We start from the raw sequence: 14,326 nt of genomic DNA on the forward strand, positions 1-14,326 counted from the left end.
CATCTAAAGTCCTGACCAACACCTTGGAAAGGTGTTCTTCTTTTGAAGAAGCTACACAGGACATTTTGACTTACCAACAGACCTTGAATCAAGATTCTGTAAGTCCAGAGGGAAAACCTTAAAACCTGCTTAAGATTTTCTAGCAGCCGATTCTTCCAGGTTCTTCCAACAGATGTCTTGTCTAAGTACTCTAACAGCTTCTCGGAGTGCAGACATACCCACTTAACTCTCTTTTCTGAACTCTACTTTAGATTATTGGTCACATAAAAACATAGTTCATGTGTCAACTTTTTAAACCCACTCAGATAACAAGAATTCTTTACAAGATTCAGTTTAAAAAAAATACTTTGCAGACATTAAGTTCAAGACTTTTATGTGCTTTGAAGATTCCACGAAGACCATGCTTTTTTTTTCTCCTTAAAAATGGAGCAAATGTGGGTAATCTCCCTAAAGGAATACATCTTCTATCACAAATGGCCTCTAGTTAAAGAGTTCTGTAATTAGATAAAAACCTTGTCTGACGACTAAAATCTAACTTCTTGACTTCAAGTCTTATTTCAAAAGAAAATGTTGGTCAAGAAGCTTATTTCCTGTTAACAAAGTTCATCAAGTGTGAGAGCAGAACTGAAAGTTTTTTTACCACCACATCTTGTATTTTAAATACATTTTTAAAAATCAGGGATTGAACAAAAATCAGTTGAATGAGTACAATGCTTTTCACACTTCTGCTATGAAAGCCTTGCTGGAAAATTAACTGACACCAACCCAAAGAGAAGAATGCGCTTGCACTTTTGCTATAAAGCTCTCAGGAAAGGTTTTGGGCTGCCTAGTGATGCCTGAAGGAGCTAATTTACAGCCCCACCATCAAAAAGTATTTTGAAGTAATGTTCCACCTCGTCAAAGAAACTTAAGACATCTCTCTGACAAGCCTTACCTATGCTTCTTGACAAATACAAAAATAGAGTAACAAAATGGAATTCACTTTGCTTTCATCCTCTGAAGTTTGTCTTCTACAAAAGTATACTCACACCTCTAAGTTTTCTTTCCTAGAAGAGAGTTTTGCCTATCTTTGCTCTACATAACCTCCAGAGCAGCCAATACTTTTTGCCATTATGGGTCTTAAGATAAAATCTTAGCAGAAAGTACCAGTTAACAAGCTAACAGTAAGGAAATTGGAGATTAATAGTCTCCCATCTGCCACAACAGCAGCAGTCTATTCTGAATGGGTTGAGTCTCAAAGTTGTGAGAGCTGAAGAAGGTAAGATTTAAACTTATCAGGAAAGTTGTATCATTGTGATGAAGCATTCACCCTACAAAAAACTATGTAAGGTTATGGAGAAACTAAGAGTACTGACAGGAATAATTCAGAAAGAAATAGCTGCATGAGACGTTCATTACTGACAGCTGACATCATTCAGAGGTTCAAATGGATAGCCAAAAGTTTGGGTTAGAATTTTTATAAGGAACATGTGACATAATAAAAATGCAGAGTGACTTGACTTCTGGAAGAGGATATGTGCCATCCTGACTTGCTTTAAGGATAATGCCGTACTTACTGAAATAAGGTGTCAGACAGCTAAAAAAAAGCCATTTCCCTCCAATATATTCACCTTGTCACCTACAAACACAAAAGCTGAAATTAAGTATTGTTAGGTGAGAGGCACTCCACTACTGAGACACCTTGATTTTAGGAGCCAGTCACAGTAAGCACGACATAAATCTGGTCTTGAACTGCTGCTCTTACTATTCTGCTATTAATGCACATTCACACAGTGCTGCTTGCTAGCCCAAAGGACTCTGATAGCAAACATGAAAAACAAACAAATAGGTACCAAATAAAGATTCTTTAAATCACTTGTTTTAAGAAAAACTCTTGCTAGCTATGTTTACATTTTATATTTTAAACTTTTGTTTCTTGATGGATTTCCATAGACAGAACTATTTCATATCAAGTTGAACACTAAGTGCCTGAAGATCTTTGTTCTCTGTAACAAGAAATACTTAAAACTATAACAATTCTTCACAGATGGTTTTAAGTATCTTGATTTTTATAACTCTTCCACAAGTTTTTTAATCTTTTAGTTTTAATCTTCAAGATTAAAAAGTTAGTATTTATCTATAAAAATCTTATGCACAGTGACAAACAAAAATATACCTTTATTTATTCTCACAGGACTGAAATATTTTAAGATTTGCACCCTGAAAAGCTAGTCAGGAAGCCTGTGTGAACTAGGTCTAAAGTGCTATCTACGTTAAGTCTGGTCTGAAAAAAGAAACAGCATCAACAGTTCTTGAACATCACAGAAGCAGGTACATTTACTGTTGTTAATTAAAACACAAAAGTCACATGCAACAGGGAACCCTCCAATCTTATATGACAGAGGCAGGAAGAGATGGGATAGAAAGACAAATGAACCAAGAGACCACTTTGTTACTGCTGTTCCTATACACAGCTTTCTTCATGCTTAGGTGATAGTAGAAGTTGAAAACCCAGCACAGCATGACAAACTGAAATATTCCCTAGGAGTTATGACAGCCATGAAAATGAGGGACCTGCAGTAGTACTTGAGACTAGCTATGAGAAGTCCAGGTATGTACTGGAGACTCCAAAGAGTCCTATCCCATATCAAGGTAGTCAGCCTGCTTCAGATCACAAGACCATCAAAACCAGAGGAGCACAACATAACAGAAAAGCACTCAACATTGCTGGCAGATATCCTGAGGAGCTGGTCTGCAAGACATACTGTGGAATCAGGGTATTAGTAAAAAAATCTGTACTTGTCCTTCAATTCTACTTTGCTCTATCCTTTCTCTACATGTAAAAAGGGAACAGTTCTCAAGACCTCTGTTCACAGCACGTTAAAGCAGCTGCCAGTTAAGACCAACCCTGGTCAACAAAAACACACCCAGATGAATCTTTCAAAATATATTGGCAGATGGAGATCCTGTAAGTCACAGCAGATGAATTATTGTCTTGATGAATAGAAAACTGAAGAAATGTTCAAGTTTTCAGGCCCTATGAGATTGCCTGCTTCAAAGAAAATGCGATCTTGAACTCATTGACTCAACCAATGGATGGGTTGTAGCCATCCATTACCCAAAGCAGGGCTGCTACAGTCACAGTACAAGCACAGCCTGTTTCCAATACTGCTTTAGCAGCTATCTTGTCAGGAACCTGAAGCTTCAAAAGGATTCTAATAAGGGAGCCAGGTCTCCTGACTCTAATATAAGTTACTCTTTCTAAAAAGCAAAGTATGTATGACTTACAAAACCCAGAGCATTCCCAACGTGTTATTTTTCTGAAAACGTTCAGTTCAATCTTGAGTATTCTGGTAGTCAGTTTTCAGCACCCAGACATGGAAATAAAAATTACTGTCAAATAAGAATTTTGACATCTTTCAGTACACCGAAAACACATCACAGTTTAACTGCCCTGTATTTTCTTTGTTATCATGAATAACATTCATGTTGTATAAACAATTCCCTCTAGGCTAACAGTTTCTACAGTCTTGAAATGTAAGCTACACACAGGACAAAAAACTCCCTGTGTTGGGAACTTTCATTTCAATACATGTACTACCAGTTATCCTGAAACCACAAGTCATGCTAAGACATGTAAGGTTTCACATAGTAGTTCTAAACGAATTTTTTTTCCCCAAAAACTTGGAGGTAGTAATACACTGTATTTAAATCAATTATGTGCAACAGCTGAATCATCTTTAACAGTGTGGTCTTGATTATCACCAAGACTAATGTTCAAAAGAACTGGTTCAGCTATTTACTTACTCTAGAGGTAGTTTTGTGCTCCAGACTTGCTCCAAAGGTTTTTTCTATCCATTCCTTAAAAGTTGGTAATACCATACCACCTAATCTGTACCTGAAAAGTCAATATTACACAGGGTCATTTTAAATTAAAAGAATGTATGTCAGATACATTTCTTTCAATTCTATGCACACACAAACAGAAGTTTTAAACCAAACTCTTTACCTACAAGCCTGCAAAGCTTCTGCACATTTACTTTTCATGCAACCGCATATTTCATTGTATTTAACTGTTCTTTACTTCACACAGAATCAAATAATTTGTCAGCATGGGATCACTTTTCTTTGGGCATAAGGCTTTTCAGTTATCCTACCCCACCACTCTTAAGAAAGGTCTCTCCCTTGCAGTAGTATAGAAAGCAGCACCAGAGTTTACAAGCCAGTTACAGAGGACACACTGCAATGTAGTCTCAGACACACAAACCCATTTCAGTACAACTTACGCTTTCAAGAAAACAGAAACAGTATGAGGTTGCCCCTTCATCAAAATGCATCAGAATCCATCAAGCACTGTAAAATTATGTCCAGCACAAACTGTTTGGCAAGAGCTTAGCCATGTGACAAATGCAGACTTACAATGGACAGAGGAGCTGGTTTTGACCATGTGCACCACATGTGAAAACACATAAGGCTGGGGACACACTGGAAACAGCTAGAAACTACTGCTATTAATTGTACACATATACACACCTTCAGCACATTTATGTGTGCAAAACTATTCCCAGAAGAGAGGAGAAATAAGATCTTCCTTTGATATTAAGAGCTTTCAGCAGCTGAGATTCCTTACCATAGTTTTCACCTGGGCCACTGCATTAGACCTAATAGGGTTGTCCCTCTAAGATCAGTCACTGTAACTCCAGTTATGACCCTGTCCTTCACAGCTGGTGCAACCAACTCTACAACTGAGTCACTTGTTACACAGAAAGATCAATTCTTTTTGTTTCCTCATCTCTACTAACCCCCCAGCTCTTCTATTGACAAACCCCCTACTCTACTCCTAGAACTAAAAGGCTATACAACCTTATCTCAACTCAAGCTAGACTCTTCAGCGTGGAAGACAGTGCTCAGTCATTCCTCCTGTGACAGCTGTTACTGTTTCATCATACCCATACAGAAATTATGTGAATTCTGTGAAAAGGAAAGTGCAATAAGTAATGAAAGTTTAATGCATCTGCATCAAGAGTTTGCAAGGAAGGCAGAGACCCAGGTCACCTTAGCGCGTTTTCTTCTCCAGACCTACTTCTTAGTATTGCCAAACTATCACTATAGCTGGTTTGTGAGGGTAACCTTAATCACTTACTCAAAGGACAAACTAAAGCTGTCAGGAACCCCAAAACTTTTAAGACACTGAGAGAAGTCACAGCATAGAAGTTAGTTTACTGCACAGAGTGCAATGCATAATTGCTCAGGAAGCAAGCGTTGTATGTATACACTGATGGTGCAAGAAGCCCCCCAAAAACTGTTTTCTGCAGACACACACCAAAAAACAGCTTCAGTTGCTCAGACTAGCAAGTATCATCTATCCCTGCGGAGATGGCAGAGTCTATAATAAAAAGATCATTTGATGCATGGTCTGTAAGGAAAGTCAACATGACTTTCATAAAGGGGAATCCTTTTTCACTAATCCTTGGAGTTCTATCAGGGTGTAAAAACAGAAAGCGTATAAAGTGGATACAATGAACATGAAGTCCCACATTCCTTTATATTTCCACAGGTGTTCACTCCAAATATTATTTAAGAAAACACACTGCTACAGTACTGAAGAAAAGGTTCTTCTACAGGCTGAAGGATAAGATAAGTTAAGAAGCAAAGGGCAGAGTTTATTGATCACACTGATAGGAATTCAGGACCTTAAAAAAAAACTTAAGCAGACAAAAAAAGATGGAAGATAATTGCAAAAGCCTAAAAAAAAAAATCATTACTTGATTATTTTGCAGAATCACACTGGTAGTCAGCATCATGGCATCTTCACTGACCACATACAACAGCCCACGTGTTGTGGCTGTTCCCACATGAACAGTGCCATGCATCAACTGGGCAGGTGTAAGAAAGAAGACAGTTCATCCCTTTCTGCTGCTCTGTAGAACGCTGCTGTATCCTCACCTTGAGTGCTGCACACAGCTTTTGTCCCTATCTCCAGAAAGATCTGGTGGAGCTAGAGACGGTGCAAAGAACAACTGTAAAGACCACAGGGCCTTACAAGCAGAAACTGAAGGGCCCAGGACTCCAGAAGCATGGGGAGAAAATGCAAGAGAGGATATGACTGAGTCTTACAAATCAATAACAGTGGATAGGCTGAAGAACTATCACTCGCCTAGTCCTGCAAAACAGTAAGGGATACTTGTTTCAAAACACAAGTACTTTACATAACCACAACCTCGAACTTGCTGCCACTGGATGCTGCACAGGCAGACAGTATGAGCAGACTTGCAAATTTAGACAAATTTATGGACAGCAGACCTGTAAGTGGGTACTGAAAGGATGAGGCATTTACACCACCTCTACAGATGCTTATTATCCTATTTTGACTTCAACACTCTCCTTTTGCCACTGTGGCAAACTATTCCAAAGAAACTATACGGGTGTGGCCCAACAAGGCATTTCTAATGTTATCTCTCAGAGACAATGTGGATGATGGGAAAAAACCACCATTCTCCTATTCTAGAACAGCGACTGACACGTATCAGTCACTCAGCAGTCAAGCAGCCTTGTTGCTTCCTTCTGAAAAAAAAAGTAGTCCTGCCCCTTATTTTTTTTTTTTCTATAGTGTGATTTTGTGTGCAGCATCTCCCTAAATATTATACAGTGAACTGGCTTATACAAGGCTTTGCATTTTAATTTGGGCCTGAAAATCAAGAAATTAACAACTGAAGTGCTCAACATCCCAGTTAGGTTTTTGCAGCTTTGACTCAAGCTAATTCATACTAGCTGACTGACTCAGACTAGGAAGAAATTTTTATGAAAGATAGAATTTTACTTCTCCATTCTTTTGTTTTTAACTGTTATGGAAAGTGTATTTTTTAAAACAGGGAAGAGACTGCAAGATTACTTTCCACTCAGGAAGAAAAAACCCCCGAACCAATAAGATGGCAAGTGACAGGTTTAAATTCCACTGGAACAAAATTAGGAGATCCCCAAGTAGGCTTCATTTTAATGTCATTTCTCAAAAGATGTATTTCTCAGAAAAACAACCTTGCTGTATAAAGGGTTAGAGGGTAATAAATCAGAAGTGGTGCCACTACAGAATACACGATTGAAGAGCAGTTTTAATTTTCCATTTCAGAGGATGAAATAGCTCAATGCACAGTGGTTAAGAAACCCAAAACAAGGTGGGAGTTTAATAAAGAAACTAGTTGATGCTCAAGAGATTCTCAAACTGCACTGACGTCCTGCATGTTACCTAAAGCTTTAGAACGTGGTGCAGATTCTCGGTGTGATTTCATTAACGCACAGAGTATCAAGTTACAGAGAAGACTCACATAAATTTGTCTTTATAACGTTTTTAATAAACATTCCAATAAGCCATACAGTCTATTTTACTATGTCAGACTATTGTGTATAGACTTCAATAAACATGTTAAATGCAGAACTAATAACCTGCTATATGAGACGCAGCAACTTCTTTGCCTTCTTTGAATTAAATATACTGTACTGCTTTTAAACTCTTTTCAAAGAAACTACTAAATAAGATACTTCAGTTACATAAATTTTCAACTCACCTTTTTCCGGTGAATTCTGCTTGACCTTTCTTATTGAAGATGAATTTGGAGTCATTATATCCCCACCCATTCCACTTCAAAAGTTCTTGCCTTAAAGGGAGAAAAATATGTAAGTGACAATATTAGCATATTGCAGATCCAAAATGATTTTCCATCATATGGTTTTGGAAAAAAAGTCTTACCAGACAGCAATTCAAGAAATCAAGTACATACCAAAAGTACATAGAGCCAAAAGAAATTCTGAAATCACAACCATTACTCCCTCAGACTGCATCCTCTGACTTGAAAGACCAGATGCTCTATAAAAACAACCACCAGCTTAAGTCATTGCACACTGTGTCGAATCATAGAATCCTTAAAGTTGGAAAAGACCTCCAATACCATTATGTCCAACCTTTCACCAAACACCACCACGCCAGCTGAACCACAGCACTAAGTGCCACATCCAGTCATTTCCTGAACGCTTTCAGGGATGGTGACTCCACCACCTCCCTGGGCAGCCTGTTCCAATGTCTGACAGCCCTTTCAGTGAATTCTCCCTGATGTCCAACCTGAACCTCTCCAGGTGCAGCTTGAGGCCATTTCCTCTCATCCTGTGTCACCTGTTACCTGGGAGAAGAGGCCAACTCCCAGCTGGCTCCTGACAGGGAGTTGTAGAGAGTGACAAGGTCACTCCTGAGCCTCTTTTTCTCCAGGCTAAACACCCCCAGCTCCCTCAGCCACTCCTCATCAGACCTGTGCTCCAGACCCTTTCCCAGCTCCACTGCCCTTCTCTGGACACGGTCTAGCCCCTCAATGTCTTTCTTGTTGTGAGGGGCCCAGAACCGAACACAGGAACACAGGTGTGGCCTCACCAGCGCTGAGTGCAGGGGGATGATCACAGCCCTAGTGCTGCTGGCCACACTATTGCTGATCCTTGGCCACCTGGGTACACACTGGCTCACTCCAGCCAGCTGTTGACCAGCACCTGCAGGTCCTTTTCTGCTGGACCGCTTTCCAGCCACTCTGCCCCCAGCCTCTAGCAGTACATGTGGTTGTTGGGACTGAAGGGGTTTGTTCTTTTGTTTTTATTTTTCTTCTGTGTAGAGAGAGTGAGTAGATCAGTGGTGATATGGTGATATTCTCCAATTGGCAAGAGTAATGTGTGAAAGATGCTTGGTTTTCAGTCTATACATAAACACCAACATACAAATAGGTAACATGTAAATATTTTCAGAATAAAAAAGACATTTAGTATTTCAATTTATTTTCTTGACAGAGAATAAAGATTTTAGTTGCTTGTCATCACTACTGCAATCCCACAGCATTCTTAACATTCAGTTGATGAGGCACTTTGAGACACATTTGGACTGAAAGTCATAAACAACAAAACCCCAAGAAGTGCAGGAATAACATATCAAATACAACCAGAATGTGATAGCATAAAATTATAAATATATAAAACTCAAACTCACAACTGCCAAAATACAAGCAGAAAATGGAAAAATCTTAAGCACAACCATATCAGAGGATGTCCTAACTATGATAAAGTCATCAGAACTGTATCAATGTAAGTATATTTAAGGCTTAAGAAATACACTAATGTAGATGCTAGCAGGGCCTAACAGAGGAATTTTCCTGTGAAACTTTCCTTTCTCATAAGAAAGCAGTTAGAGAAATCCAGCTACTCACAGCTTCTCTGTGAAAGCTTTCATTCTCGTGAGAACTGGATGGACAACAGTTTGTAAGAATGTAAACCATTTCTGCACCTTGGTTGCACCTGCGGGTTGTTGTGAGAATTGTTTTCAGTTTTGTGAGAATAGTATTTGGGTGTCTTACTGCTCAACCCATCACCCCGGGAGGTGGTGGGCCAATAGGCCAATCATGTAATTTCTCTTTCAAGAACCATGCTATAAAGGTTATGGGTGATTAAACGAGGCCATACCTTGCAACCTGGACTTGTGTCGAGATTTGCTGTTCTTTGGGGAATAACAGCAACACACTAATAATAATTACACATTAATCTAGCTTTGCTTTAAAGGTTTGCTTATTTATTTATACTACAAATGAAATTACTATCCTAGAAACTGAATTTTAGTTAAAAGAAATGCATCTCAATGAAGTCTGTCAAAGGATCATTTACCTCCCTGCCCCATATACAGTGAATGTAGCTCTTACTCTTTGCCAGCCTAAAAGTAAGATGATCAGGGTGGCCATTTCAAAAAGACCTCATGATTCAGAGAAAGCACTACCTCAATCACTTTCAGCTCCAACATTACATACAAGATAACCATATGATGATTGATTACCAAAGGTTTTCATTATAAAGATAATATTAACACAGACTGCTGACATACTATCAGTGCTGTAATTCAACAGCCTTGGGTTAAACAAAATCTATTTTCTTCAAACTGCATGTATGCAAGGTTTTAATTAATCAAATGGAAAAAAGCCATGGTCATGTATTTCATTACAGTTGCTGGATTCAGACATTCTAATCAACCTTTGACAAATCTGGCACTTAAAGTAAACATTATCAGTTCCTGAGTACTGAAATGAGACTATACAGTTTTGTGAAACAGCCAGTCTAGGTTGCCCTTCCATACTGAAGAATCGATTCTAAAATTTCAGCCAAAAATTAAACTGAGCAGAGCTGTCCAGATAGAGAAGCCCCTTGGGCTGCCTCCTCTCTCTGACCTTTACACATGTAGAGTTCACACAGGAAAGGACAAGGATCCACTCATGTTCCATAGCATGGGAATGCCTTGTGCTATTGTGACAGATTATTAAAAAGGGTTCTTAAAGCATGTTATGCAGATTTGCCCATTTTTACCCTTATTTCTATATATGTATATTTATAAATGCTGCATATATTTATACGAACTTCCACAAAGAAACTAAGTCATACACAATGGAGCTGTTCCCAGCTGAGAACAAGGTAACACAGAATTGGCCAACTCAAGTGATTTTTTTTTAACTAAATGTTCCATTCAAATCCCAATCACTGCAGTCCTCCTCAATGCAAGATTTCTCCCTCTGCTGACTAAATGCAGTATTTCTATATACCTGACCTCTGTAGTTTGTTAAATCTTGTAAAGTCAGAACAGACTTGATATTACTAAGCAAAATTGAAGAAGGCTCAAACAGCTTCCCCTCTAAGTTAGAGAGGGAAGTCCTCCTGCAAGGCAGTGCCAAAATAAAGATGACAACCATGATGCATGAAAGAGGCTAGAAAACTAGCTGCAAAGCTGGAGACAATCAGAGCAAGACACAAAAGGCCAGGCTCTAAAGAAACTGGTGACATGAGATAAACTGATGATGGCCAGGTTTGAAACTATCATTAGTCCTGGTGTCAGTACAGACAGATACTTCCCACAAAATCATGGGGAGGTACTATTAATTAAGGACAAAAAGACAGACCCAGATACGAGGTTTTTCTGTTACACTAGCGCATTCCCATTTGCTTGCCTGTTCTAAAGGCCTGATTTCCTAGGCTGGTGTTAAGCTACCTGGCACTTTGATCAGGCTCTAAAATACAAAACAGAGTTTAAGAGTTTTAACTCCTAAGAGTTTATTTTCTGGCTGACCTATTCCTGAATAAAATTAAGTACACAAAGCTTTGCTCTGTCAGACAACATATCTCCTGTCATTGGCATGATGATAATAATTTAATTAAAATCTAAAGTAACAGTTTGCATGCTTGTAGAAGAATAGCTGACTCAAACATCTTGGCTACCTTGTAACACAAAGGCAGGAGATTTCACACCACCACACACAATAGGCAGTATTATATCTTGTGGCAGGTAAACACCAGAACAAGAAACTTAAGCACCTAATTTTTATATTCAAAACTATACTGAGCAAGTCTGATCTTTCTATCTGGAGACAGGAAGGGCTGTTTTTGGAATGAGTCATCTTACAGTTATTCTTTCTTTTGTTCCACCACACCAGAATACTGCCAGTTTAAGAACTGTGGTTTGATTTACATATTGCAGTTTCTAGCACTTCATGCCTACATGCCAAGAACAAGTCAGAGGAAATACTGCATATGGCTCCCTAAAAAAAGTGAAGCCTAAAGAGGCCAGATTTTAAAAGAAAGGCTGATCATGCAGTTCCGATTTGTATCACACAGCCTGCAGGAAGACCAAGCTGTTCAGATCTTCTTGCATTACCACTTGAAAGGTATGTTCTTCATAAGCAAGAGCAGGTGAACCTCAAGACTCAAGAGAATTACCCTCAGCAGAGAGGAAAGCAGAAGACACCCAGAGGAGATCTCCAAGCCTCCATGACTACAGAGGCAATAACAATGTCATATTCATATAATTCAAGACTGAACTTTTTGGAAGAATGTTACACATTAGTTGACATCATATTCAGCCCACCTGCAAGCAGCTCTGCCAGATGAAGCCAGGGCAGTGTGCTGCTCTTCCCTAGGTCTGGCTCACTACCCCAGCTCCCTCAAGCAAGGGAAATACACTGTAACACACACTGGCTCTGCATTTCCCTGTCTTTCTAGCTCTCATTTGGAAATCAAAACTGCAATTTGACAGCATAATAAGAAATAGAAGGCAAGCAAGGGAAAAAAGTCTTTTAAGTGTTTTAACAGCATTCCTCCCTTGGCATTTTCATACTGCCCCTGGACAGCATTATTTGTACAGTCACCATTCCTTAGAAAACACTTTTCACAGCCCAGCTCCAGCACAGCACTCCCACTGCCCTCTAATGCCCTGGTGCAGCAATTAGAGCTGCCTGCCAGATTAGCATCAGGCACCGTGTTTACCTTGGCTCTCAAGAATGATCCAAGCTGCAACTGAGCAATCGATGCAGCCTTCTGCATTTCCCAAATTTTTCATTCCCAGTATCTCAGTGTTAAGCTCATATGCCAGATGAATATAAAGGGCAGAAAGAACTGCTGACCATCTGCAGACTTAAGCACACATTAAAAGCTTCCTCCCTGTAAAAGTACCCAGTGTATTCAGTGCTGTCTCTGAAGACTTCAGCTACCGGCTGATATGCAACTAATATGTACCTTCATTATACCTAAACTTTTACAAATTATGTATCTGCTAACACATCAACATTTTGTACCATCTGAAACAAAATTACCCTTGCAGTAATAGCTTCTATCCTCATTCTTCAAAAAGTTAAGAATTTGGTTGCTAAATGTTAAAATAACTTAAAAAAAAAAATAAAACCTGAATACCCTGTATAATATCTGAATACATCAAAATATGTTAGGAAGTTTCATGTCCCATTATGAAAAAAAAAGCTGCTTAGTTTGACTTAGTCAAGTGACATGCTCATGCTACACGTGTTGTATGTGTAGCAAGATATAATTTTTACACCCTTCTGTTTTTCTTCCCAGACTCCTTTCCAAGAATACTCATAACCAAGAATCTCACCAACATTTGATACTATTCTCAATTTAAACTAAATGTTATTCAGTATTGTACCCAAACTGTCTACTTTAAAAACACCTTTCCTATTCAGTACATTGGCTTCAACAAAATATCAAGCTCATTAACTATCTCATTTTTGACAGAAACGTGGAATATTTTAGCCAGAAATAGTAGAAACTAACCAGTTCTTTCTTGCCTTCTAACTTAAGATATAGAAATTCACTACTGAAATATATGAAGTAGTATAAATCAAACCTTGCTTAAGGTTTTTAATGTTTATATATACACACAGAGAATTATACTGCCTGAAAGGAAACAAGTTACCATGGAAGCAGTGACAATAGATTAACACAGTGCGACTAGTTTAAGCGAATTTAAATACGCCACTTTCATTACAATGCCTAACACTGAAATACTAGTTTGACTCACTGAATAAGGATTTTTACAGTCAGGGGGGCAGGAGGGTGGCTCCTGGCCCATCAGCTAAACTAGTGCTCCCAAATCATCCAGTCACTCAGCTGGGCAGGCAGAGGCCTTTGGATTACACTATTTCAACGAAACTGTACCTGCCAGCACTGTTCAAATCTCAGGTTTTGGTGACTGTCAGAGTGACTGGATGAAAAAGTTCTCATCTCTCCCTTAGGAAGCTGAAGGATAAGCACAGCATCTCCCACAGATAGCCAAGGCTTCTTTGGAGAAGCAAGATGAAGGTGCAGTTCAACCCAGCTGGAGAAACGTGACTCAGGTGGAGCAAAGCCCAGATGCTCCCATCAGTTTCCTCACAATAACAATTCAATCACCAGCGGATGCTCAGCATTAAAATCACATACACATAAAATACTCACAGGCACTTCTGTTGCACAATGGAAGAACCAGCAGATTCTTGGAAATCAGTTTAAAGTGGCAGTTTTAAGGGCTACCCCACGGGCTTAAGCACCAATATTTGCCTAATGTAACAGTCTTGCAAGTTGTAGAGTTCTTGCAAAACTCAGTGCATGGGTGCAGTAATACTGAGGCAGTCTGGTGTGGTAAGGTGTTATAACAAGACATTACCCAAAGAACAACTCCTCAGAGCCTACCTCAGTTGGACTTTGGGTTACCAACCCAGCCCAACAGCTGGAAATTCAGAACCCTTTCCACAGGTGGTACCAGAAGATCACTCTCCCTCTCCCCTGGAGCAGTATCTCTGTTCAGATTATACAGTCACACTTCTCAACCAAGTAAGCAACACTACAGAGTGATTCTGAAGCCAGTAGTAAATTAGTATCAGGTGCCTGAAATAAAGAAAGAACATGTAGCCCAAGGAATTGCTTCAAGAACTGCTTTGTGAAAGCATCATTTATCTGGAGAGGAATGCCATACTGCAGGCAGAGAGTATCTCCTGCGTTTGTCACTCTTATACTCTTT

General features: G+C 39.2%; 1 protein-coding gene across 1 annotated transcript in view; it reads right to left on the reverse strand.

Annotated features, from left to right (window-relative positions):
* AGPS (alkylglycerone phosphate synthase) overlaps positions 1–14,326 on the reverse strand; it is a 54,063-nt gene that overhangs the window by 33,121 nt on the left and 6,616 nt on the right. Inside the window, exons 3-4 of the mRNA XM_008634729.2 lie at positions 7,542–7,631; positions 3,787–3,877 (exon numbers count right to left, since the gene is read on the reverse strand). Coding sequence (XP_008632951.2) covers positions 3,787–3,877; positions 7,542–7,631 — 181 coding nt within the window. The remainder of the gene's footprint in view (positions 1–3,786; positions 3,878–7,541; positions 7,632–14,326) is intronic.

This window comes from Corvus brachyrhynchos, unplaced genomic scaffold (assembly GCF_000691975.1).
Source record: "Corvus brachyrhynchos isolate BGI_N302 unplaced genomic scaffold, ASM69197v1 scaffold255, whole genome shotgun sequence".
Classification (NCBI taxonomy): Eukaryota; Metazoa; Chordata; class Aves; order Passeriformes; family Corvidae; genus Corvus; species Corvus brachyrhynchos.